Source organism: Canis aureus, chromosome 18 (assembly GCF_053574225.1).
Source record: "Canis aureus isolate CA01 chromosome 18, VMU_Caureus_v.1.0, whole genome shotgun sequence".
In the NCBI taxonomy this organism is placed as follows: Eukaryota; Metazoa; Chordata; class Mammalia; order Carnivora; family Canidae; genus Canis; species Canis aureus.
The window spans coordinates 35,166,153-35,193,750 of record NC_135628.1 but is presented as its reverse complement, the minus strand read 5'-3'; the positions used below and the strand labels follow the sequence as shown (position 1 = coordinate 35,193,750).

General features: G+C 36.3%; 1 protein-coding gene and 1 pseudogene across 12 annotated transcripts in view; both read left to right on the top strand.

The window, feature by feature from the left end:
* Nucleotides 1-1,226: 1,226 nt before the first annotated feature.
* LOC144289168 (small ribosomal subunit protein uS3 pseudogene) lies at nt 1,227-5,399 on the top strand (annotated as a pseudogene).
* Nucleotides 5,400-8,366: 2,967 nt separating this feature from the next.
* Nucleotides 8,367-27,598, top strand: part of PHF14 (PHD finger protein 14) — a 232,999-nt gene continuing 213,767 nt past the window's right edge. For 11 of the 12 annotated variants that reach the window (XR_013356837.1, XR_013356839.1, XR_013356838.1 and 8 more), the window contains exons 1-4: nt 8,367-8,551; nt 9,065-9,175; nt 16,562-17,340; nt 24,669-24,813. Coding sequence is in view for 7 of the 12 variants with exons in the window: in XM_077856746.1 (XP_077712872.1) it covers nt 8,551; nt 9,065-9,175; nt 16,562-17,340; nt 24,669-24,813 (1,036 nt within the window). In the remaining 5 variants the exon portion in view is untranslated. The remainder of the gene's footprint in view (nt 8,552-9,064; nt 9,176-16,561; nt 17,341-24,668; nt 24,814-27,598) is intronic. The other variant, XM_077856748.1, reaches the window with a different exon arrangement.

The following is a 27,598-nucleotide window of genomic DNA, read 5'->3' as shown; positions in this document are numbered from 1 at the left end:
TTTATTCTGTTTGCATTTAGGCATTTAATTATTTTTCTAGCAGATAAATTGACAACTGTAGTTGTTTTTCTGATAACACAAATACAAATTATACCTTCAATTGTTAATGAAAATTCTGCAGCTATCCTTAATCTAAAAATAAATATGTTCCTCCATTAGTATTATGGTTATTTAGCATAAACTGTATTTAATTATAAAATTTCTATTAGAAAAATGAAAACATATTTTGGTCTGTGAAAGTTTACTTTCACCATTGTCAATCTCAAAGCTTCACATACTGTCATTAGTTTAAATTAAATACCTGAAGAACTTTATGTACAATATTCAATGAACACTAAAAAGTAAAGAAACTCTAACAATGTATTTATGTATTAAAGATTTATTTATTTGAGGGGATCCCTAGGTGGCTCAGCGGTTTGGCACCTGCCTTTGGCCCAGGGCGTGATCCTGGAGTCCTGGGAACGAGTCTCACATCGGGCTCCTTTCATGGAGCCTGCTTCTCCCTCTGCCTGTGTCCCTGCATCTCTCTCTCTCTCTCTCTCTCTCTGTGTGTGTGTGTGTGTGTGTCTCATGAATAAATGGATAAAATATTTTAAAAAATAAAGATTTATTTATTTGTGAGAGAAAAAGAGTGAGAGAGCACATGAGCACAAAAGTGGGTGGAGGCATAGAGGGAGGAGAAAATCTGAAGCAGACTCCTGACTGAGTTTGGAGCCCGACCAGGGCTGGATTCCACAACCCTGAGATCGTGACCTGAGCTGAAATCAAGAGTCTGACATTTAACTGACTTAGCAAAACTGCATATTTACAATTTTTGGAAAATTAAACCATACACCTAGATCTTCAAATTAGAAATTTTTTTAAATAGCTATGTTCTATTCTTCTTCTATTGTTATTTATTATTTCTGAAATTTCTATCTTCTCTATGAATCCATTCATTCATTCATTAAACATATATTAAGTGCCCACTATCTATTGCTCCTCATGCTGAGTGTTTAGGATAAGAAGAATAACACATTGCTGTCTTTCTTCAACATCTTCAGGTCTAACGGGACCAGGAATATAATTATTACAAAGCTTTATGACAAATGCTACAATAGACACTGATATAAGACTTAGGTTACTGGATATATAGTGTCCTAACCAAGATCAAGAATATTAATTCATCTTTGGAAATGTTACGTCTGGGATACCTCTGAAATATCCAATTAGAGGTGTTCTGAAGGATGGAAGAAACATCACTCTTCAACCCAAGAGAGAAGTTTGGTCTCGAGGTACAATTTAAAAGAAAAGAGGATATAGGAGACAGGTACTGGGAACTAATGAGCTTCTCCATGAAAAATGTGTGTGAAGGGAAGTATAATGAGAAGAGGGTTAATGCTAAAACCCTAGAGAACTTGAACAAAATTGGGACCAGGCCAGGAGGGAGGAGTCAGAATAGCAAAGTTAGATCAAGTCAGAAATGGAGGCAGATAAATAATATTTTATATCAGGGTTTAGCCCAAGAAACAGAACTTCTAGGAAATATACATACATAATAAGGAATTTATTATAAGGGATTGACATTATGCAATTGCGAGAGTGGTTGCTTATTGCAGTCTGAAGTCAACAGGGGAGGCAGTCAGTAAGGGAAGCAGAACATGAAGTGCAGAAGCAGAGATACATTAGAAGGATAGGTGGAACCTATGAGGACAGAGACTCCCAGAGAGACACTCTGTCCTTTGTCCCAGAATTAGATATAAACCTAGTTCAGGAATATAGAAACTGAAGGAGGAATTTGACAAGAAAAGGAAAACTAGGAGATGACCTAGGGGAGTCTCATGCATTCTAGACATACTCCTCCTTCCCTTCATTGAGTTGTAGTATCCCAATTTCCCCTTGCTAGTCAAAATCAACCACCCAAGCTAATAGAGTAATGGAGTTTTCTTCTCTTGCAATTATGACTTCTAGACCAGCAAAGCCACAGTTGCAGGGATAGTAATTTTACTAGTGGATCAAAGAGAACCCCTTCCAAATTTCCTTTCACTACTGTCCTTCAGGGTCAATCCAGAGTGGGACTATAGTGCTACAGCTCTCTACTTTGGAACATTGTTGGCATTTTATACAGAACCATCTGTAGACCAGGCTCAAATGTCTTTCTTAGTTAATTGGTCATAGGCAATGCTCTATACCATAGGTGCAGGTGGGTTGAGAGGGAGTATAGAACATGGGTATGCAACTTACACTTTGAGGATCTGCTCAAATCCATCTGATAATGGTTTCTATTTGGTGATGCAGTGCATACTCAATCTTATAGCTTTGTTGGTCAGATAAGCCCTAGTTCATGATAGATAACTGAGGTAGCATGATAATTTGCTTCCAGCACCAGCAGATCTACTAGGTTATACATCTCAGTTGAAGAACAATTTGCATGGGAGCTTAAACCTGTTGCAGGACCCAGTCCAAAACTAGCAGCTTTTCAGGTTGCTCAGCAAATGGATCACACAGATGAGGTAAACATTACCTCCAAAATCTAAGGAGGCTCACATAGCATTGTTGTGATAAGCTGAGCCACATGCAATAATCTGTCCGTCACTTTGAAAGAGCTATGTTGACATGTCCCAGACCACTGGAACTATAGAAATTTCACTGAGGTGACAGAAAACTAATTTTTGGTCAGATTTACTTCTCACCATCTGGCCTATAGTTATGTTACCTACATCCTAAGTAGTTGTTATTTCTTTCTTACTAGTTCTAATCAACATGATACCATCAATGTAACTGACCAACATGAATTTCTGTGGAATAAAGAGATATATCTAGGGCTGCAGAGTTTATGTATCCATGAGGTAAGAGAGTCAAAGTGTATTACTTATCTACAGAAAGCAAACTACTTTTGTTGGTCTTTAATAACAGCTAAAGACATGAAAAGCATTCACTAGTCCAAAATTAAGGTGCCAGCAGATTTGGTCCCTAGATTGAAAACAATGTTAGGGAGTTTGCTTATGATTTGTCACTTAAAAATCTGATGGATTAAAAAAGAACAGAAGGTATCACTTATGCATTTTTGTTTGTTTGAAAGCTCCTCTGTAGCTTTTGAGTTGATGACATGAAACCTGTCTCTAACTAACCTTATTTGTCTCTGTAACATCCAATATTGTACATTTTATGATGTTGCTCCACTGATGCTGTCTTTGCCCATCTGCTTTGCTTTCTTGGGACTTGCCCCTTGTGAAACACAGCTCCTTTTATGCATTTTTCAGTGCATATGAATGACTGCTATTCATATGCACAGAGAAATAATTAAATAGCTTGAGAGATCTGTCTAATAAACTGCTACTATAGCAAATGTTGAAGTACTTACCTCTCACTTTTGTCTTTTCTTCATATACAATAAAAACTGATAACATTTCAGTGTCATGTAAATTTTTTTAAAAGCTTTGTTACTATGTGAATGAATGGTGAAAACACTGTTCTTGAAAAAAGAATCCAGACACATGAGATCACACATTTTTTATTCCATTTATATGAAATATCTAGAATAGGCAAATCCATAGAGATGGAAATTAAATTAGTGATTGCCAGGGCTAGGAATAGGGGAAATTAGGAGTAACTGCTAATGAGTACAAGGTTTCTTTCTCGAGTAAGTAAATATTCTAGAATTAGATAGTGGTAATTGGTGTACAACTTTTGAATATGCTAAAAACTGCTGAATTTTACACCATGAAAGGGTGAGTTTTATGGTATGTGAATTATATCTCAATAAAGCTGTTATAAAAACTCAGCCCTGGGATTCCTGGGTGGCTCAGGAGTTGAGTGTCTGCCTTCAGCCCAGGGTGTGATCTTGGAGACCTGGAATCAAGTCCCACATCCGGCTCCCTGCATGGAGCCTGCTTCTCTCTCTGCCTGTGACTCTGCCTCTGTGTGTGTGTGTCTCTCATGAATAAATAAATAAAATCTTTAAAAATAAATAAGTAAATAAATAAATAAATAAATAAATAAAATAAAAACTCAGCCCTGATTAAGCGCCTTTTAAAATTTCTAATTCTTTAAAGGTTTATTTATTTATTTTAAAGAGAGAGGGTGCAGAGCAGTGGGGGAGAGGGGCAAAGGGAGAGGGAGAAATTCTCAGGCGGATTTACCCCACTGGGGTCAATCTCTGATGGCAGATCACGACCTGAGCCAAAACCAGTAGTTAGATGATTAACGGGCCGAGCTACCCAAGGCGCTCCAAGTACCTTTTTTAAAAAAGGTAATCTTGTGATATCTAGAGAGATGATTGACTGGCTAAGGTACATAGATGAGATGATAATTTATTTTCATGATATTCTTGTGCATTTAAAATTTTATACTATGTATACATACTAGCTATGATAAATTAATTTAAAATCCTTTCAATATTATTATTTGTTAAATATGTTGAAAGTTTTTATTCATGTAATACTAGAGTAGATCCTTGCTGCCTAAATCCTGGAAGAAAATCCTATAGTCAGTACATTTTACATAATTTGAAAAGGATGATTATCAATGATACCCTTTATTACAAAACATTGAAGGGCTTTTAGAAGTTCCTAAATACCCAAAGTTGCAGTTAAGAACTTTTTTTTTTTTTTTTTTTTTTTTTTTTTTTTTTTTATGATAGTCACACAGAGAGAGAGAGAGGCAGAGAGAGAAGCAGGCTCCATGCACCAGGAGCCCGATGTGGGATTCGATCCCGGGTCTCCAGGATCCGGCCCTGGGCCAAAGGCAGGCGCTAAACCGCTGAGCCACCCAGGGATCCCCTGCAGTTAAGAATTCTAATTCAACCTGTGGTTCAGAAGAGGTTTGATTTCCCTGAGGGCAGTGTAGAGCTTTTAACTGGGAAGGTGGCCACAGAAGTCTGTGTGCTATTAGTGGGGCAAAGTCTCTCTGTTACAAACTCCTAGGAGGCCTTGCTGTGCAGAGGGCTTGCTATAGTGTGCTGTGATTCATCATGAAGAGTGGGGCCAAAGGCTATGAGGTCTTGGTATCTAGGAAACTCCAAGGACAGAGAGCTAAATCCATGATGTTGGTGCACGATCTGATGATTCACAGTGGGGACCCTATTAACTGTTATGTTGATACTGCTATACCATATGCTGCTCAGATAGAGTGTGCTGGGCATCAAAGGGAAGATCTTGCTTCCTTGGGGCCCAAGTGGTAAGACTGGTTCTAAAAAGCCCCCGTCTAATCCTATGAGCACTGTGGAACCCAAAGATGAGATATTGCTTACCACCCCCATCTTGGAACAGAAGGATGATATGGCCTTCTGCTCTGGGCCAGATATGGCCAGAGCAGCCTGCTATGTTGCAGCTAGTTCTCTCAGCATAACAGAGTCTCCATGGCAGCTGGATCTGGAGTCTGGATTTTGCTCTGTAAAGACCTTTAATAAAACTTTTTGAAGAAGGATCCCTGGGTGGCTCAGCGATTTGGTGCCTGCCTTTGGCCCAGGGTGCAATCCTGGAGTCCTGGAATCGAGTCCCATGTCGGGCTCCCGGCATGGAGCCTGCTTTTCCCTCCTCCTGTATCTCTGTGCCTCTCTCTCTCTATGTCTATCATAAATAAATAAGTAAATCTTTAAAAAAAAAAACACACATTTGAAGAAAAAAAAAGACAATCTATTTCTAGGAATTTCTCTTATAGAAACTTAGATGCTAGCTTTTGGAGTATCCATTTCCCTTTTAGATAATTCAGCATAATTCCTCTCAGTGAATCTAGGAAGAGAGTAGAATGTCTGGTTTTCTAACTTCAGAAGTAAGACAATCCTTAGCATGCTTCATGTTTAAAGTAGATTGAAAATTAAGTTCTCAAAGTAGAGCTGGTCAAATAATTAAGTTGTTAGGTTTTTAACTGGAGGAATAACAGGTCTGAAAGCCAGTGAGGAGTATTAAGGATCAGATACGGCCTCTGGATCTAGAGAAAATGACTTGTGGGAGGCTGAGTGGCCTCCAGCTGAGAGGGCTATAGTGTAACTTTCCATTTTAGACAAGGAGATACATGAATGATCATTGAAAAGGGAAAGGGTTTACTGAGTAGGTTTTAAAATTTTGGGATGTAAGTTTTTACAGCACTGTGGAAAGGTTTGAGGGGGCACAAAGCAGTGGTAGTTTGGGTCACAGGACTAGAGATTCTTAGAGATTGGAAGAGTTGGTTTACATTTTTAGGAGGGATAAGGAACACAGAAAGAAGAGGTTGCAATATAAATTGTGTAACTACTGTTATGGTGGAATGTCCTGGGGCATTAGAAGTAGCCCAGCTTTTGGGGAATCTAATTAGCCAAGCTTTCCTAGCCCTGAGCATTTGCACATGATCTTTCCTTGGTCCGGAAACACTCATAGCTCCTTTTCTCCCCTTCCAGGGCAGTTCAGACTATGATTGGCTCCATTAACTTTCTCCAGGAAGCTTACCCTGAGCTCCTTCTCTTCTCTTAGCCTGTGTACTCTTTCTCTGGTAGCTTGTTTCACAATATACAGCAATTGTTTGACCAGTTTGTATCCTTACCTGTATTTTAAGTTCTGGAAGGGAAAAAACAGCTGTCTTGCAGACGGTCCAGCCTCTATGTAATCATTCTATAAATTATACTACTCTGTAGTAAATATTTACTATTTTTTTTCAAATTTGATAAGATTCATTCCAGTTTACAAAATAATTCAACGTGTTTCTTTAGCGTAAGCTCCAATATTTCATTATATGATTTGACTCCTACACATTTATTTTCCCATGTCACAAATGCTGCCACTCTATGTTTATGTGTGGAATAAACTAATGAACTGAATCAACTTCATCCAAATCTTTCTCTGTCCTTGATGCATAAGTTTTTGAGAAGTGTTAGTACTAGTCAGATCCTAACATTTTAATACTATTTAAAAATATTTAACCTGTACATAAATAAATGTGGTGTTTGAAACTTGTTGAACGACTGCTTTATCCAGCTATACATACTGACCTGAGTTTTTATGGGTTTAAAAATCCATCTTAAATATAAAAAATAGTGAAAGGGAATAAAGGGGAAAGGAGAAAAAATAAGTGGGAAATATCAGAAAGGGAGACAGTACATGAAAGACTCCTAACTCTGGGAAACGAACTAGGGGTGGTGGTAGGGGAGGTGGGGGTGGGTGGAGGTGGGGGTGACTGGGTGGCGGGCACTGAGGGGGCACTTGACGGGATGAGCACTGGGTGTTATTCTGTATGTTGACAAATTGAACACCAATACAAAATAAATTTATTAAAAAAATAAAAATCCATCTTAAAAAAATATTTCCTCGAAGTGGATGCAAGGCATTATTTCACATTCACGTGGACACACATCCTAGGTAATAAATATGCGATATACTGGTGAAATGGAGTATTTTCTCCCAGAGGTATTCTTTCTCTTAGTAAAATTAAACACTTTTATTTATGTGGAATGACTGCCCACAGTACACTCGTAATAACACTTAATATAAAAAAAAATAATGCTTTTCCCCCCACTGGTAGTTGTGATTTTTTTTTTCAGTTGTGATTTTCAAAGCGGCAACCAAAGTCTAATGCGATTCTCACATTTTCTCTCTTTCAGGAAATAAAATATTCGCACGTACCAAGATCTTTAAAACGATGCAACTTATAGAAGCAGCAGGTAGAGTGTTGTTGTCGGTATTATGTTTTCGGTAGTAACTTAAGCTAGCAACGTCCCTTTGTGTAAAGTGTGCTAGGAGGAACTCCTTAAGAAACGAAAACCTGGAGCAAGCCTGGGCTTCCCACAGGTTTGGCGGGGGGAGCCTCGGGCGCGGGTGGGAAGAGCCGCTCAGCCCGGGAGAGCTCTCTGCGGCCGCTCCTCGGCTCCCGCTCGGCTCCCGCTCGGCTCCCGCTCGGCTCCCGCTCGGCTCCCGCTCGGCTCCCGCTCGGCTCCCGCTCGGCTCCCGCTCGGCTCCCGCTCGGCTCCCGCTCGGCTCCCGCTCGGCTCCGCTCGGCTCCGCTCGGCTCCGCTCGGCTCCCGCTCGGCTCCTCCCGCCGGAGCGACCGAGGGCGGCGGCGAGTCCGGCGCACGCGCGCACGCGCTCACGCCCCTTGCTGTTCTCACGGCCGCGCTCTACCTTGTGTTTTCACTTCCTTCTCCTCAGAGCTGTATCCGGGTCGTTGCTTTCTCTATTGTCTCAGGCAAACGGCCTCGGACTTTGCAAATTCTGGGTCTTTCGTGGCTTCGGGTGCAGGCTAATAAAGTTTTTCTTTCTTTTATTTATTTATTTATTATTATTATTTTTTTTTCTAACAGTTTTAACGAAGGACACTAACTCCCCAGGGCTGCCGGGGCCTGGGGGCGCCTCTGGCAGGGGAGCGCCGTGGGAAGGGGCGCGAGCGGCCGGGGCCGGTTCGGCGAGGATTAGGGGGCGGGGTGGGGGGGCGGGAGGGGGTCTCAAGGCTGCGGTAGACTCGCCCGGGTCCGGTCGGCGGCGCCGCCGATTTTAAGTAGCATCTTTGGATCGGTTTCCGCGGTTTCAGCCCCGACCTCAGCGCTGCCTGGGCTCTCGCAGCCTCTCCCTAGGTGTCCTCCAAAGACCACCTCACGGATTCCTTAGTAAGTGTGTCGGAGGCCTCCGCCGGGAGAAAGGTGCATTTCAGCCCTTGTGGAAGCCGGGGCCTGTGGGAGCAGGGGAGGGGGGAGGGGGGCGCAGGGCTCTGCTGGGAGCCGGACCTTCCGTGGGCGCTTCCCTTCCTCAGTCCGCAGGAACGAGCAAGGCTGCTTCTATTTCCTGGGCTCCGCGTTTTCTTTCCTGTGGACTGTCCCCGCGTCCAAGTGAGGGATCGTGAACGAGTGGCAGGAACCCGACAGGATGTTACGGGGCGGGGGAGGGGGGTCACCTTAGATGTTGGCCGCCCTGGTGTCGCCTTTGCCACGCCCCAGCCCCGACCCAGCGGCTGCTGGCCAGCCCGCCCCAAGCTCCCCGCCCCTCTTGCTGAGAACTGAATTAGACAAAGATTCCCTGCACGAGGTCATCTGCCCCCCCCCCTCCCCCCGGCCCCAGCATCACGGCTGTCCTCTGTGCTGGGCGTGATGAGTAATGACGATGTAATGTTTTTCTCTTAACAGTGGATCGCAGCTCCAAGAGGAGGCAGGTGAAGCCTTTGGCAGCTTCTCTGCTAGAAGCTCTCGATTATGATAGTTCAGATGACAGTGATTTTAAAGTGGGAGATGCCTCAGGTAAATGTTTCCTTTTCTTCTTCCCTTTTCCCAGCTTTCTGGAAGTTGGGCTTATTTTCAGACTTTTTTTTTTAAATGGGTTTTGATGAAAATGCCAATTGAAAAAGTTAAAGCACATACACTTCCTTTAGTCTGTCCATTTGATTTCCCACATTTCCCCAAGATCCTTTCACTAGTGATCTCTAAGATCACTAGATCCCATCATTGCTTCTGTTTATATGGATTCTCCGATAATTAGCAGGCAGAAAAGAACTTCTACTACAGATACCAAAGCGTTTTCTCTACCTCCTCAAAGATCTATTGATGCTTACTTTATGGATAGAGGGGAAAAAATAGATATCTCGAAGTCATTTAATATCCTGAGGGTAATGTGAGCTATGAACAGCTCATAAGCAGGCTTCTTTATTCAGATCACTTGGCATTCTCTGAGGGGAGTTTTGCCTTTTTGCCTATTATTAGCATCCTTACCAGAATAAAATTGCCCAGAGCAATAAGTTATACTTTGTGGTATGTGTTGGACTTTGTGGATTGGGCCTCTCAAAAATCTCTAAAGTACAAAGATAGATGTTTGCTCATTTTATTTTGTGATTTTTAAAAGCAATACACTTATTTTAAAAGCTCATATGTTTACATTGTACAAGGTTGGGAAACAGAAAAATATGGTTTTCCATGGTATCTTCCGTCTATTGTACTTCATATATATAGATATACATATATGTATAATTTTAATTGGAGGAATCTGAGAAATGCATACAAATTGTGTTTAAATATTTTATGTGAAAAATACTAATACATGAACTATAAAATTACTTAGAATTTTGTCCCTTTCTGATGGAAATTTAAATAAAAAGAGAAATTAAAGCCTTTTCAGTTTCATCCCTTTAATAATGTTAAAGTATTCATTCCTCCAGAGAGTTTTCTATGTTTAGTCATCATATAGCTCTCCTTTCCTCTGGTTTTTCTTTTTTTTTTTTTCTTTTTTTTTTTAACTCCTGTTAGAGATGGTAGGTGATGAAATTAGGTTGTGTTGTTTCTGTTATTAGTTTAAATAGTATCAACAAGTAGAATTTGCATGGTGATTTACTGAGAACTTTTTATTTCCATAATCTCATTTAACTTTTATAATAGCTTAGTGAAGGAGATAATATTTTACAGATAACAGGGGACTCGGTTTAAAGAACTTGCATGAATTTACTTAGGCCATAATGGATGTGATCCATGTCTTTTGACTCCAAAATTTAACGATCTTTTTGCTGCTTAGATCCTAAAAGTAAATTGATGTAATCTTAAACTGAAACTACTTGGTTGTTGTGACTAATGAGGTCACTCCCAACAATCAAAAGTTAAGTTTATCTTGATTAATCGTCTTTTAACCTTTGCTTCTCAGCTGCTTTCTCTCCTGTTTAGTCAATTCACTGATGTTTGGTACTTCCAAAGAAAGGAAAGAAAGGGAAAGGAAAGGAGGTAAAATCCAAAACTATTTAAGTTCTCTTGGTGAGAATCTTGGTAGTTAATATTTTGGTGAGAATGTGGTTTTGGTCAAGATTAACTGTGGCAAGTTTTTGGGTTTCAGAAGTTATGACTTATTTGAATACTATTATGCAAAACTCAGACTAAGTATTCCATATTTTTTTCTTCTGTGACAATAAATCTGACTTTGTAGATTTTTTTTCTTTTTATTGAGATGTAGTCATTCACAGGTATCACTTCTCTTTACAAAGGTCAAAGCTTCTAATGATGCAAACTGCTTTCTCAAGATAATTTTTGGTATGAAGCTAAGTAGAAATTCCTGATTTTATTAAATCTTAATCAGAGTTAATGGGAATTATCAGTTATATGTGAAAACTGACAGGATGAGTTTTGTTATGCTGATAATTTTTAGAGAAATCTCTCCAAAGTACTAAAAAATGCATACCTTCTATTCTCTCTTGTCATCATATCTAATCTGTTCTATTTGTAATTTACTTCCTTGGCCCCTGTGCAGTTCTTGTTATGCTACTATAAAGGAGATTATAGTAGAAAATGATTTTGTTTAAAATAGTAGAAATTGAATCCTATTTTCCCTTCTTGGTTAAGATTCATTGGTGTCCCCCATGGTTAACATGGTGGCTTACTCTTGATTACCAGTGTTTCCTGTTTGAATCCTTTCTTTGCCTGAGGTAATTGGACTCTTACAGGAGATAAAACAGACTTATCACTGGTTTTCAGTCATGTCAGAGTTGTGGAATCCCAACCCTACATATGAATAGATTAAACTGGAGGTGGAGAAATGGCAGTAGCTGTATCATCAGTCTGATCAAAGCCTCTTTCAAAACTGTCTAAAGATGACTTCTTGAGTGAACTACTAACTCCTTTAGAACTTGATGTTAAAATGATTAGATTGGTTGGCCTTAATTTGTAACAGTTTTGTGCATCACTTCTCTTCATTTTGAGATTAGAAATTATGACTACAAAGCTTCCTATTTCTGTTTGTCTTTAAGAACATAGATAATTCTGAGAGATTATATTCAACACATTTGCAGATAAACATAATTTTATTCATGTGTTTCTCAGGTAATAGAAAAAGGTAAATATTGCTCAAAAAATGACCTGTCAGTAAAATTTTCAAGTGATCATTGATGGTTAATAACTATAAGCCTCTGCCTTTAGAAGAATATAAACTGAAAATAGATCTTTTCTTTTATCTTTAATGTGAAATTAATTAAATTTCTCATTTTTTGATTGTGGACATGGTATAACCATATTAGAATTGTGGTGATAACCACCAGAAGAACCGTATTTGGAAATGTTAAATTGAACCACATGAAATTACCAATTTAAGATTATTGGCAGTTTCTTTGGCAGTTTCATCGTTTGATCTAGTTAAAGTGGTTATATTTGAGATTTGGTCCTAGAATTGGGGTTAGATTACATTTAGTTATCTGATATATAAGTGGAATATTTTTCAAGATGAGTGCATGTATTGCTTTTATTAAATAAGACAAAATAGCAGTGCTGTGTCCCCTCTAACCTGCTGGCCAAAGTAAGATGATTAACTTTAGATCTTGAGTCTTAGTTTAGATAGGCCAGATTGCTAGAAAATTAACTAGAAGAGTCAGGATGAGACTTTGGTAGTATTTTGTACTTAAATTCACAAAGAGATGTGATAATATTGGAAAAATTAAATTAACAATACAAGGCATGATTGATTATTTGTGTAGTTCAAGTCAAGGAATAGTCACTTTAGACTGGATTTATCTAGAACATTTCATTGAGGAGGTAAGTTGAACTAGGAACTAAAAAAGAAGCAATCTAGGTGAGGGAAACATTAAGTTTAGAAGTGTAGGGGCTGGTAAATATCATTTATATTTGGGAATCAGGAATGAGTAAAAGAATAAAAGAGATTCTCCTGGGCAAGTATAATGAGGTCAGGTTAAGGCCTTATATTGCTAGACCAGGGTTTCCCAATCTTGGCACTATTGGCATTTGGTGTTCTATAATTCTTTGTATTGGAGGCTTGTCCTGTTTACTGTACAATGTGTAGCAACATCTGTTTTCTACTTACTAAATGCCATTAGCATCTTCCCTTTCTGTCCCCCGCCATGGCAACCATTCGTTGTCTAGACATTGCCAATGTTCTCTGTGGGACAGAATTCAAAATTGTTCTTACTTGAGAATCACTGATCTGGATTCATTCAGAAAATGATAAATGACACAGTTGGAACTAGAGATGAGGAGTAGAGGATAAGTTGTGTTGATTGATTAGCTTTTTTAAAAAGAGAAAATACAGGATTAGTCAAAAATGGCCGCAAAGTGATAACTGAAGAAACCAGTAGATTGGTGATCTCTTATGTATTGTGTATATTTATAAATACTGATTACTATTGTACCAGATCAATGAAAAGAATAGTTAATTAAGGCCGGTGAACAAAGGTGATCCTTTACGTTGCAAAGCTAAAATAAAACTGAATTAAATCATACCAATTTTATTGTTTAATATTTATGAGGAAAACTTAAGCATTGAAAATTGTGAAGGAATTCTTAAAGATTATTTTTTTAATTCTGTATTGATAAAAAATTCCTTAAATTCTGTTAGTTGAAATAGCTATTGCTTGGAGAGATTTTGATATATTGTATATTTGAGAAAAGTTACCTTTTATTTAACTGAATAGAAAGGAGGGATTTCAATTTTAAAGGTTTTTTTTTCTTCTGAAAAAAATTTTATTGTAGTTAGAATTACTTCTTTTTTTTTTTTCTAGAATTCTCTTTTAATGCTAAGAAGTGTCTGACTTATTTAAAGTATTTGTCTATTACTACCTTTAGTAGTCTATTACTACCTTTTTTTAAAAAAAAGATTTAAGAGTACTGGACTTAGAACATGATACAGAGTCATTGTTTGAATTTGTAATAGACATTTTTCTTTGCAGCCTACAAAAATAGAATTATAGACAGCAAAAGACTCTGAGTTTTTCATTGTAATTTTTGTCAAGCTATGCTTGTACCTAATATTGTTTATTTCCATTCTTCAAGTGCATATATACCAAAAGAAATGATGACTAATCAGATGAAGAAGTTATTTTTCAGAAATCAAGGACAGATAAAATTTGATATATTCCTGATGCCTGCAGTTGGAGTATGGATAATGTATTATATTTGGAGAATGAAGGGTTGGGTAAGCTACTAGGATTTGGATTTGTGGAAAAATCTCAGATTCATCTAATAATAAAATTAACAGATGTAAAGCATTTGAATCTTTTTTCTTTTCAAATTGCTTTCTATCCAGACATGATTACAAAATAAAAACAATCAGGGTATCAATTTCCCCATGCTTTTTTTTTTAAAAAAAAGATTTATTTATTTATTTTTTTTTTGAGAGAGAGTGCTTGTGTATGAATCAGAGGAGGGGCAGAGGGAGAGGGAGAGAAAATATCAAGTAGACTCCCCACTGAGGGCAGAGTCCTATTTGGGCTCGATTTCATGATCCATGAGATCATGAACTGAGCCTAAATCACCAGTTGATTACTTAACTGACTGAGCCACCCAGGCAACCCCCTTCATATTTTTAAAAATAATTGGCTTTGGCAACAGCAACGAAAACAAAAATCATAAAAATGCTTAACATTACGTAGAATTTACCAAGTAATAGCAAAGTTGGATTGGTCTCAGTTTTGATTAGGTACCCACATTTGTGCCCCAGTTAATCTTGCTTTTGTATCTACTGTTGTTTTTATTGGTAAAAATTATTAGGAATACTTTTTAGGTACTTTAAAAAACTATCTCTCTTAATTTTGGCCATCTCTTTTAATTATGGCATTGCTTGCAGAATGTTTCAATCTTCTGTAGTCAGTATGCACAGAGACTGTTTTTTGCCTTAGAAGTGTTTGGTCACCTTGGCTTGCTATTTTTAAAATTCTTATCTAAAAATGTCTATTATTATTATTATTATTTATTATATTACCAGAAATAGTTTCTTGGTAGGTTGGATTTAATTATGAATGGTATTTTTAAAAATCATAATTTTCTTAATGGTTTGTAGAACTATTGGACTGAAAAGAAGTACCTAGTTGTGGGTGATAGTGAATTCACACTCTTTGAAATTCAAGAAGCATACAAATCCAAATGTGTTTCCTGAGTTTGGTACCTACTTGTTTGATGGTAAAACCTAACTGGAAATGATAGTTTATTTGTAGTGTTTCCTTATCATACTTGTAAATATTTATACTTCTCACTGCAGACATGTGTTTGAGTATAGTGCCTTAGACCTCACTGGAAATTTTAGTGTAATATATTGTGTATGCACCATGCTACCCTTCTAAAATCTGAAAAAAATCAAAATTCTGAAAGCTATCTGGCTCTAGAAGTTTCAAGTAAGGGATTGTTGACCTATATGATATTGCTGGTGTCCTATCTAAGATGTGTGGGATTAGAGTGTTTTTTCATAGCAATTTTGAATAAGCTGTGGGTCCCTTCATGATAATCTTGAGATTGATAATTATTTTATAGGGCCAGTCAATATCTATTGTATGTTAATTTTAATTTTTATTTTTTTGTGATTTGACTTGGAGGATTTTTTTTTTTTTTTAATCAGCCATTTGTAAAGGATTTCTAGGACATTTTGGATAACCAGATACTAATTACAACTTTCTTTACTTTTTTTTTTTCTTTTAACTTTATTTATTTTTAATGTCCATTGAATTATAGCGGCTAAGGCTGGTTGAATTAACAGAAATTAAAATGGTGTGGGAACACAGACTTTTTCTCACCATTTTAATATTACCCTTTTCTTAATTATGGGCCCAAAAAATGTATCACCCTACAGATTTTATTATTATTATTTTTTCCTACAGATTTTACTATAAGTGTTGGCTGTGACCTGTGACTAGTTGTTTCTTACTTCTTCCAGCTCCCCTTCTATTTTTCTCCTCCCCTTTATTTCAGGTTTTAGATTTTTATTTATTTGATTAGGTGTAAAGAGGATCAGAAAGCTGCTGAATAGTGTTGGGCCAAGATGGCCTGGGCTGCCTGACGCAGGAATGGGAAAAACTTGCTAGAAAGCTTGTAATTCTGGACAAACTCTTTACTATTCTAAGCCTGTCTTTTTAGCGACTACTGTGGTTGCTCATTTCCAAGATGGATTAGTTTTTAAAAATAATTATTAATTTCTTTCATTCTAGGGGGCTGTCTTAATTACTACCTAGAAGTTTTGAAAGTTTAGGTGGCTCTTACTGATATGAACAGTATCCTTGTCAGCAGGAAAATTGGCAGCTGCTCTTGTAACTTCCATTTATTGTGCTACTGCTCCTGTTTCCTTTCACCTATGAACTTGGTACTCCTAAAATTGATTGGTATGTTAGGGATGTTGACTATCATAAATACCTGTGCTCATTTTTTTTTGGGTAAAGAGTGAAATAAATGAGACCAAGTTTTTTGGGGCCAGAATTTTCTTGTTCTGAATGTGACTCAATGCTTGTAAGTCAATTCAGTTTATGAATTGAAGATGCAAGAGAAGAAGAATTTGGTCTGTATTGTATCATTAAGTTAAAAAATCAGATGCCCAATTTCAAAAGAAGCACCTTTACTTTTAGAAAAAATAATTGCTTCTAGGGTACCAAACATAGCATGAGCTATATGACACGAAATAGTACTCTTCCTTTTAAAGCATATTTTAATTTAGAGTTACATATATTCATCTTCATTAGTGTTCTACTGAATTAGAACCATTTTGCCAACTTCATTGATTTATTATTTAATCAGGTTGGGAATGTCTACCATTCTTTGACTTAAATTTGTTTATATTGTTTTGCAAGTTACTCACAAATTTTGGTGGTTTCATTTGTGTCAGCGTTGTGTGTGTGTGTGTGTATGTATATACATATGTGTGGTTTTTTTTTCTCATATTTTCAACAGATTCTGAAGGGAGTGGTAATGGAAGTGAAGATCCTTCAAAGGACAGTGGAGAAGGTTCCTGTAGTGACTCTGAAGAAAATATTTTAGAAGAAGAACTGAATGAAGATATTAAAGTAAAAGAAGAACAACTTAAAAATTCTGCAGAGGAAGAAATACTGTCATCAGAAAAACAGTTAATTAAAATGGAAAAGAAGGAGGAAGAAGATAATGGAGAAAGACCTAGAAAGAAAAAGGAGAAAGAAAAAGAGAAAGAAAAGGAGAAGGAGAAGGAGAGAGAAGATAAAGAAAAAGCAACAGTATCTGATAATGTGGCTGCTTCTGCTGCTTCCACCACACCAGCCACAAGTCCTCCTGGTGTTAACACATCTCCTTCAGTCCCCACTACAACAACCACTGCAGAGGAACAAGTAAGTGAGCCAAAAAAGTGGAACCTTCGTCGAAATCGACCACTTTTGGATTTTGTATCCATGGAAGAGCTGAATGATATGGATGACTATGACAGTGAAGATGACAATGATTGGCGACCTACTGTAGTAAAGAGAAAGGGACGATCTGCATCTCAGAAAGAAGGAAGTGATGGAGACAATGAGGATGATGAGGATGAAGGAAGTGGGAGTGATGAGGATGAGAATGATGAAGGCAATGATGAAGATCATAGCAGCCCTGCCAGTGAAGGGGGTTGCAAGAAGAAGAAGAGTAAAGTTCTTAGCAGAAACAGTGCTGATGATGAGGAACTGACCAATGATAGCCTGACACTATCTCAAAGCAAGAGTAATGAGGTAGATCAACCCAATTTTTATGATATCTGTCTGTCTGGGGAAAAGGGAATTCTTCTCTAAACCATTCTACTCGTTATATTAAGTAGCTTCCTTGAAATCCTATTTATAGACAGCTGTGGGAGTGAATGAGCACCCTAAGTGTAACATTTATTCATTTGGTCAACCAGCCTTTGTTGAGTATCTACTATTTGTCACCGTCCTCAAGGAGCTCACAATCACCGCCCTCAAGGAACTTACAGTCTTTATAATTAGAGAAATATTTTTATATCCAGAGACTAGGGTTATGATAGTTTTCCTTTTCCCTCTCTGTCCTCTCACCCCATTCTTCGTAGGACTGCTGAATGGTTCTGAGTGGATTATGAAAACAAAGGTCACCTTTATTTCAACTTAGGCATGTCCATATCCACATGAAAATTTAGACTTCTACTTTTTAGAGCAGGACAAAAACAGCTTAATGATTGCGTCAGACTTTTAGAGATTCATTTTAAGGTTAATTCCTTTACCAGTTGTAGCACTCATCATCTGAATAGTCACCAAGTCTTTGCTTTAGATGTATGGGAGTAAATATGAACTATATGTTTACATATATTTAGTGAATAAGTTCTCTCTACAAAGAAATGAAAAAGAAAAATCAAACACTCCTATCATAAGACAAACATTTTTGTCCTAAAACTACAGTAATGACTCAGTTCTTCCACTTGAAGTTCTACTACCGAAAGTTAGGTTTATCCTTTGGGCCCAAGATGCAACATTCAAGATTCTTCAGTCAAACACATTTGTGTCTCTTTGTCTGTGTGTTTATGTATATGTTTTTCTTCAAAAGCAAGATTGAGTTGTCATCTTACATGTAGATGTACCTGTTACATCAACATGTAGAACTATAATAATTAAGTCTGTTATTTCTGTTAATACATTTATTGTCACAAAATTCACTTCTTTAGCAAGCACTTATTTTTTGTTTTTTCATATCATCACAATAGGTTAAACCGGTAGATTTTCCTTCTGTGCTTTATTCTTTTACCTTCTACTTACAAGTTTTGCATAGCAATGATTACCTATTTTAAGTAAGTTTCATTTAAAAACTTGGTGATTTTTTACTTTCCAAAATAATAAGTAACAGGATATGAGGGGGCGTTATATGTTAGATTGATGAAGCAGCAGGTTGTATTTTAAATTATAAACATTGGTCAACTTCTAGGTTATCCACTTTCATATGAAGAATGTTGTCTGCCTCCAGTGCTATCCTAATTATTCTTTAGGTAATGGGAAATTGTCATTTGGAATATAATATAATATTTATAATGCTGTAAAACAAATAGTTTCATATTCCCAGGAGCAATTTAGGGAAATAGAAATATGGAAAATTCAGTTGTTCATATTTGATTGAGGCTTGTATCCAGCTTATTTTATAGTATTTAATACTCAGTCTGTCTACTGAATAAATTTACCTGTTGGTAGCATTATCTTCTTCATTTTTATTAGCCTGACATTCACAAAAGTAGGCTGGCTAATGATAGAGGCAGAGTTAGATCTCTGTTATGGTGTGGGGAATACCTACGTATGTTTAGAGATTTGTCAGGTAAAATGTATACATTATCCATTTGTTAATAATGTGTAATGCGTACCATATTGCTTAAGAGGTTGTAGGCTGTCCTTTAAGTTGCATTGGAAGGTCACATGTGCTGTTTAGGTTTTTTATCCCACCAAAAGAGACTTTATTAAATAACGAGACTTCATATATTTATGTTAAGTCCCAAAGGAATGTGATTCCAGAGCATTTCTTGGAAATGGGTCTCCATAAAATTATCAAGAACTTTCTTCTTACAGTAACAAAACTTATTTCTCTGGTGTTAATTTATGTTAGTTTTCCTTTTGTTCTACCCTATGCAGAAATGTAGAAAAATTGATAGAAAGTTCATTTTACCTCAATAATTCTACCTGAAACCTTGCTAACTGTTTTTCTCTAAGACTAGTAATTTTTGATGATTCTACTTCTATGTAAGTGTCACTCAGATAACAAATTTTAATGAAAACTCTTTTATCTTTCTAAATTTCCTGTTCATATGCTCTTGATTTTGTAAAATAGATGACTAAAGGTAATTCTTGTTGCCTTATGGCTATTGTTTGTATCTTAATCTTGCTGGCTATTTTAGGTAGTGATACCTTGGCATCAAGGTATCAAGTATCTATTAGTTAATACAAATGTATTTGGTTATATTTAAAGTTTTACTTTCCTCTACTTTTACTTTATGTTTTCAAATACTACTTTGTAGTAGAGATAGCTGAAAGTGTGATTTTAGAAATACATAATTGAATTATATTTAGTTTATAAACAGCATACTTTCTTGGCTGTTATGTCAAGTGCTTTTGTAAGTAAATGGTGTTGGACGTCATGTAAGTGATATTCCAAAACTTTAATAATTTTGAAGTTTTTTAGGGAATTTGATTTTTCTTTTATTTGAACGGAGCTGGGGTCTTTTATTGACTTAACTATCAACTCTTTTTTTTTCCTGATAATTTATTTAGGGACAGTTGGGTGGCTCAGCAGTTGAGCATCTGCCTTCAGCCCAGGGTGTGACCCTGGAGTCCTGGGATCGAGTCCCACATCGGGCTCCCTGCATAGAGCCTGCCTCTACCTTTGCCTATATCTCTGCCTCTCTCTGTGTCATGAATAAAAAAAAGAGTTTATTTATTATTTATTCATGAAAGAGAGAGAGGCAGAGACATAGGGAGAGGGAGAAGGAAGCTCCCTGTGGGCAGCCTGATTTGGGACTCGATCCCAGGACCCCCAGATCATGACCTGAGCCAAAGGCATCAGATGCTCAACTGCCAAGCTACCCAGGTGTCCCTTAACTATGGGCTCTTAATGGTCTTAACAGGACTATGCCATAGGCCTTGAAATACTCTAGAAGAGTGGTTTCTGAACTTTTTTGTCTCAGGACCACTTTACACTTTGAAAATTATTGAAGACCCTAATTACTATTTATGTGGGTTAAATTAAAACTCAGGAATTAAAAAATTAAGGCATACAGAAGCAACAAATTGTCGGATTGATGACCCCATCCCCTGTTATGTAGTTCTGGAAGAGTACATGATACATCCATGAGAGAGAGAGAGTGAAAAAGGCAAATAACCCTAGTATTTTGTATGAAAATAGCCTTTACCTTGTGGACCCTATGAAGCAGAGTCCCACAGACCATACCTTGAGAACTACTGTTCTACAACTGGAATTTGATAACCTTGCATTTTCTACATATGGGCACTTTACTTGGCCTATGGAATTATGAAATTTTTTGAATTTAGTGTGGTCTAAACAACCTCTTGGAATATGGTAATATGCCATTTTCAAACTTGATGCTTTTGAGATTAACTGATGTTACATTCATTTTTGGTTTTCTGAAATAAATCTTTTGGGGATGGGTGTAGCATTTTCAAAAAATGGTTCACATTTTCAGGACTTTGAAACTAGAGCTTTGGTTGAGGATTAATATTTAACAGAAAATTATATCAATAGAAATTTTCAGGCAGAAGTTTTTTGGTTTCTTTTCATAAAAGGCTCTCATGTTAAATGGATTAGATTGATGTTAAATGGATATGAAGAAATGGCAATTGTCATCTGATATTTGGTAATTAAAATTTATAAATTTATAAATAGCAACTTCTATTTATAAATAGCAACTTCTATTTGGGACTTCAGACTTATCAATGCTTTTTACACATTTCAAAATAAAACAGCTTAATATACATAAAAATACAGTTTGAAATATTGTACAAAAATTACTTCAGATTCTTGAGAATTTCACTTTCTCAAAACTTAGAGGAAGACCTATTGCTCAGATTTTTCAGTATACTAATTTTTTCTCATCATCAGAGCAATAAGGATTCTTTTAATTCTAGTTTTGAATGAAGTATTCAGGAATTCTCTTTTATTAAATACATATAAAACTTAGAATTTACCTTGTTGTATATATTATTTATTATCATCTGTGTGGAATACATAAACAAACAAGCAATAGACCCATGGAGAACACTGGACAATATTATCATTTGAGGTGTAACTTTAAACCCTAAGGAAAAGAGTGAAATAATTTACTATAAGTACTCATTGATTTATTATTATTATGCCCCATTCTTCTAGTTGCCATTCGATTACATTAAATTCTTCTATAATATTAAAGTTATATCCTAGGTAATACTCATGTGCCATTCAGAACCAACTTTCCCAATTTCTATTTATATGTAAAAACCATATTTTCAAATGATATATCTTTTGGTAAAAAGTTTAACTTAACTATTTTGTCCAAAAACTTAAAAAAATGATACACATCTTCAGAAATATGCTAATAAAAATTTGATAGTAAATTTGCTTTTATAGTTTGGTTATGTGTGCTCAAACCTGTGTTTGATGTATTAAAGACAATTTAGAGCACACTTTTTTAAGAGAATGTGTTAGTAAGACTTTCCCACTGAAGCATTATCCGCAGTCATTGGGCAGGGCTCCAGTTCCCCCCATTTCTTTCTCTTTGCATTAGATTTCTGATAAGTGTCTCAAATGATGTGAATCAGAGGGCCAGAGCCAGCTGATTTTGTTTTCTCTGCCTCCAAATGATAATATGTATAGAGAGAAATTGGTATAGATATACAATTTAGACATTCACTGTTTTATCTGAGCAAAGTGGATAAACAGGAAAATGATGGAATTAGAGCTACCTATTAATGCTATTTTTTCTGATCCATAGAAATGTACTTGTTTCCCACAGGGGTAAACCTTTTTTCAAGGACTTATTAGTTGTAATTCCACCAGAGAAGTATTTTTTCTTTTTTTAATAATAAATTTATTTTTTATTGGTGTTCAGTTTGCCAACATACAGAATAACACCCAGTGCTCATCCCGTCAAGTGCCCCCCCTCAGTGCCCGTCACCCATTCACCCCCACCCCCCGCACCCCTCCCCTTCCGCCACCCCTAGTTTGTTTCCCAGAGTTAGGAGTCTTTATGTTCTGTCTCCCTCTCTAATATTTCCCACCCATTTCTTCTCCCTTCCCTTCTATTCCCCTTCACTATTATTTATATTCCCCAAATGAATGAGAACATATAATGTTTGTCCTTCTCCGATTGACTTTTTCACTCAGCATAATACCCTTCAGTTCCACCCACATTGAAGCAAATGGTGGGTATTTGTCATTTCTAATGGCTGAGTAATATTCCATTGTATACATAAACCACATCTTCTTTATCCATTCACCTTTCGATGGACACCGAGGCTCCTTCCACAGTTTGGCTATTTCCAGCAGAGAAGTATTGGCAGAACCCATTTTACATGAGTAGCCTGTCAGTTATCAAACTGGTTATTGGCTAGATCTTTTTCTAGTCTGAGGTGTTTTTTTTTTTTTTTTTTTTTAAATTTTATTTTTAAACCCTAGATGTGGTATTTTGGGAAAAAAGTCTTTTTTGGACTTACAACAGGAAAATATTTAAAGTAGCAGTGCTCATTGAGGGTTACAACTTTTTTTTGGGGGGCGGGGGAGTCCAGGGGATTACTCAGTGTAATAAATGGGCAGCTCATACTCCTTTTCTTGAACCACCTACAATAATTACAAAAGGAGAAGGGGAATGAACATAATTACTGAGTACACGGTATGTCTCAGGAACATTTTTACCATACAATTATCTTGTTAATTTTCACACCAATCTCATCAGGTAGGTATTACTTTTGCCATCCCATTTTACAGATAAGAGAACTACAGCTTTGAGATTCAATAGTTATTAAATGAGAACTGAGAATGAAATCCAAGATCACTGATATGAAAATCTGGAGAGATTTTTGTTTTACTCAGTGTACCAATGTACTATAAAATGTGAGTTTTCTTTTTAGGAAGTTTTTACCTTTATTTACTACTCATTTTCAAAGCCTCCAAATTACTTTGGTTTTATAACAAAGAGTAGTAAAATAAATAAATGAAATCTACAATTTTTAAGTACTAGGATTCTCTAGAGCAAGGATACTGCCTCCTTCCTGACTTTGCATTTGTTTCTGATTTGTTTTACAGATTAGCTGTAAGTTTAGATGTATAACACAGAATTGAAAAAAAAAATGTTATTGTGACATTCAAGTGTCATTTACAAATTGCTATGAAATGATGACTCTAAATGTTTCCTGTGGATATTGGTCTGTTTAAAAGAATATAAAAATATAAAAAACAGTGGTTAGTTTCCTAAATGAAAACATTTAGACTCAAGTGCTATCTTATATAATGTCCAATCTGATAATATGGTAAGAATTATTATATTGTTAACCATTTAAAGTTTAAATCTGTAATGTAGTTTAAATTAAAGCAAATTCTTTTCCTTCTTGAAATTGTATCTTTATATTTATCTATTATGTCTTTCTCTTTTTATAATTATCTCAGTATCCTTATTATCAGTTTATACTATGTACTTCTTGACATAAACTTAATAGAGTACTCATGCTTTTGCAACTAGACAACTTGGATCCTTTTTTAGATGGTTTTCTTCTTTTTTTTTCTTTTTTTTTTTTTTTTTAACATTTATTTGTTCATGAGAGACAGAGACAGAGAGAGAGAGAGAGGCAGAGACACAGGCAGAGGGAGAAGCAGGCTCCATGCAGGAAGCCCAATGTGGGACTCGATCCCGTGACTCCGGGACCTTGTCCTGAGCCAAAGGCAGACGCTCAACTGCTAAGCCACCCAGGCGTCCCTTTAGATGGTTTTCTGTACCTGTTTATACAGCTATGCCTATTCAGGTTCTCTTGGATCTGTCATCCAGTAGTTTGATGACTCTGAAACTTCTGAATTCCTCAGCAGTTAAGTATAGAGTTTATAATTATGCCATCACATGCATATTTGCTTATATGTTATCTTGGATTGATTTTTTCTTGTTTAATATATGTGTGTCTTGTCTCTCTTCAGGCAGGATTATAGGCTTCCAAAGTGTAGAAACCATGTCTTACACTTTTTAAACCCATTGTAGGAGTAATAATTACTTGTAGCTTAATTTTTCCTTTCTCCTAGTTTAAGGGATTAGACTATAATCTGGAATGACATAGCAGATGAAGAGTTGTTGGTTGCATGCTTGCTTTTTTATTTCTTAAAGGAGGGAGAATATGGGACTTGCAGAGAAAGTGAAAAATTGAGGGTATTTAGAGGATCATTTGACAAAGAAATGGACTTTTCAAATGTAGCATGCTTTGAAATTACTAAAAGAATGGAGAATGTAGCATAATTTTAGAAATGCATAAAATAACAATTTTAGTTATTAAAGTTATCTTTTAATTTAAATATGTGATTTTCTGATATATTTTGATATTAGGACTCGCTGATTCTTGAGAAGAGTCAAAACTGGAGTTCTCAAAAAATGGACCACATTCTGATTTGCTGTGTTTGTCTTGGAGATAATAGCGAGGATGCTGATGAAATAATTCAGTGTGACAATTGTGGCATTACAGTCCATGAAGGTAATTTTGCTCTGTTGTGTCTCCTTTTTGAAACAGCTAATTGACACTGAATTTAAATAAGTAAAATCAGCTCTTTTACATTTGTACTGTTCTAAGGTTCTTTTATAGTATTTCATGGTTTTTCAATTGAAGGTAGGACGTATTGAATCCTCAAAGTATCATGGGAATTATTTTTTGGATTATGTTAATTTAAAATGTGTTTTAAAATAACTTAAATAGAAATATTATTATCTGGAAATTACAGTATTTCTCTGAAGGTTAGTGTTATGATAGTTTCCTTCATGGCATTTATTTCTAGTTTTTAAATGAAATTTAGATATAGGAAGTAGTCTAGTATGTTAGTCTGGTAGGATATGTTATTTAAAATATATTTGAAGTGTAGTGATACAGTTTCTTCTTTCATGGTTATAATTTTTAATTTTAAACTAGAATATTCAGAGAGATTATCTTTTAAAAACCGAAATAGAAGCCACTATATTGAAAATATTTTTCCCAATTATATTTTTGAATCTTTTGGTTAGTTTATTTGCTTGTTTGTTTTTCTCTTAAATTTTTTTTTTATTTTGACATAACTTCTGACTTACAGAAAAGTTATACGAGTACTACAAAGAAATCCCATATACTTTTACTCAGATTTCCCAAATGGTAACATTTTGCTGTTTTAATCTTCTCTCATATGACAGTTTTGTTTTCAACTCTGAGAATAAATTGTAGACATAACGTCCACCTCTGCCTCTATATACCTCAGTGTGTATTTCTTTCTTTCTTTCTCTTTCTTTCTTTCTTTCTTTCTTTCTTTCTTTCTTTCTTTCTTTCTTTCTCTTCTTTCTTTCTTTCTTTCTTTCTTTCTTTCTTTCTTTCTTTCTTTCTTTCTTTCTTTTTCTTTCTTTCCTTCCTTCCTTCCTTCCTTCCTTCCTCCCTTTCTTTTTCTTTCTTTCTTTCTTTCTTTCTTTCTTTCTTTCTTTCTTTCTTTCTTTCTTTCTTTCTCTTTCTTTCTTTCTTTTCTTTCTTTCTTTCTTTCTTTCTTTCTTTCTTTCTTTCTTTCTTTCTTTCTTTCTTTCTTTCTCAACATTTATTTATTTATTTGTGAGAGAGCGAGAACACACAGAGAGAGGGAGAGGGAGAAGCAGACTCTCCACTGAGCAGGAGCCCGACACAGGGCTTAATCCTAGGACCCCAGGATCATGACCTGAGCCGAAGGCAGACTCTTAACTGACTAAGCCACCCAGGCACCCTACTGTGTATTTCTTAACAAGGGCATTTTCTTATGTAATCCTATAATTGTCGAAGTCAGGAACATAGCTTTGATTGAATTCGACTATTTAATCTACTGACTATATTCACATTTTGCCAATAATCCCTATAATATCCATTCTAGCAAAATAAAAATCCAGGATTATGCATTACAATCAATCATTATGTCTGTTTGGTCACCTTTGGTCTGGAACATTTCTTGAGTCCTTGTGTTTCATGCCTTTGGCACTTTTGAAGAATACAGGCCAGTTCATTTACAGAATGTCCTTAATACTAGTTTTTTTCTTATCCTTTCTCATGGTTAGATTTTGGTGACATGCTTTTGGCAGAAATGCCACAGAAGTTATGTTGTGTTTTCAGTGTATCATATAAAGAAGTACATAATATTTATTTTTCAAATTATTGGTGATATTACTTTGATCACTTGGTTGAGAGGGTATCTTCCAGGTTTCTCTATGATAAAGTTATTATTTCTTCCTGTCAGTTAATTTCTTCCTGTAGGGCCATGATTACCACAGAACAGTTTTTCTATGGCCTGGCCTCACCTGTTCTTTTCGTATTACAGCCCTTCTCCCAGATAGTTCTGGGAGTCTACTGGGCTTATGGGACCTGCAGGGCCTGTGCTTCTTTAGCCAATACCTTCTTGCCTTCATGTAAAGTGCCCTTCCTTGCTGCTAAGGCTCACTATGGAAATGTTTCCTATTACTGTTACTTATTCACTTACTTTTTTTAGTAGTGTTTGAGTACTCTCTATATGCTAGGCATTCTCTAGGTTTTAGGCAAGTAAAATAAGCAATGTAGAAATTGCTGACCTCATGAAGCTTAATACCTAGTAAGAGAGACAGTCAATGAAAAAATAAACAATAAACAAATATCAGGTGGTAGTCTGGACTATGAAGAAAAATAAAGCAGGACAAGGAGTATTGGAAATGCTGTGGATGGGGGCCGTTGAGTGGGTAGGTAGAAGTTTGTATTTACAAAAAGTGAAAAGGAAAATCCTCTCTAATAAGGTGATATTCTGAAGGATATAAGGAAGCAAGTTAACGCAACTCTTTGGGGAAAGAGAACCCCTGGAGGAAGGAGTAGCAAGTGTCAAGATCTTGAGTGGGAACATGGTTGGAGTGTTTATTTAATGGCAGGGACTGAGTGAGCAAGCTGGTGAGTGGTGGGGGTAGAGATGGGAGGAAACCGGATAAGGCCTTGCAGGTCATAGATTTTTAGATTTGACTCTGATGGATATGGGAAGACCTATGAGTTTTGGGCAGAGGATTAATACGGTTTGATTTGTTTGGGAAGGGTCACTCTGCTGGGTTGGGAGTAGACTAAAGTGGGTCTAAGTTGGGAATCAGGGAGACCATTTAGGAGACCATTGCAATGATGCAAGAGCGGAATAAGTTTTGAGGTAGATAATAAAAGTTTGGCATTAAACTGTCTGGAGTTTAGGTAAAATGTTGGGACTAGAGATAAAAATTTGAGACTCATCAGCCTGTAGATGCTATTTAAAGTGTGAAACTGCATGTGCTATCTAATA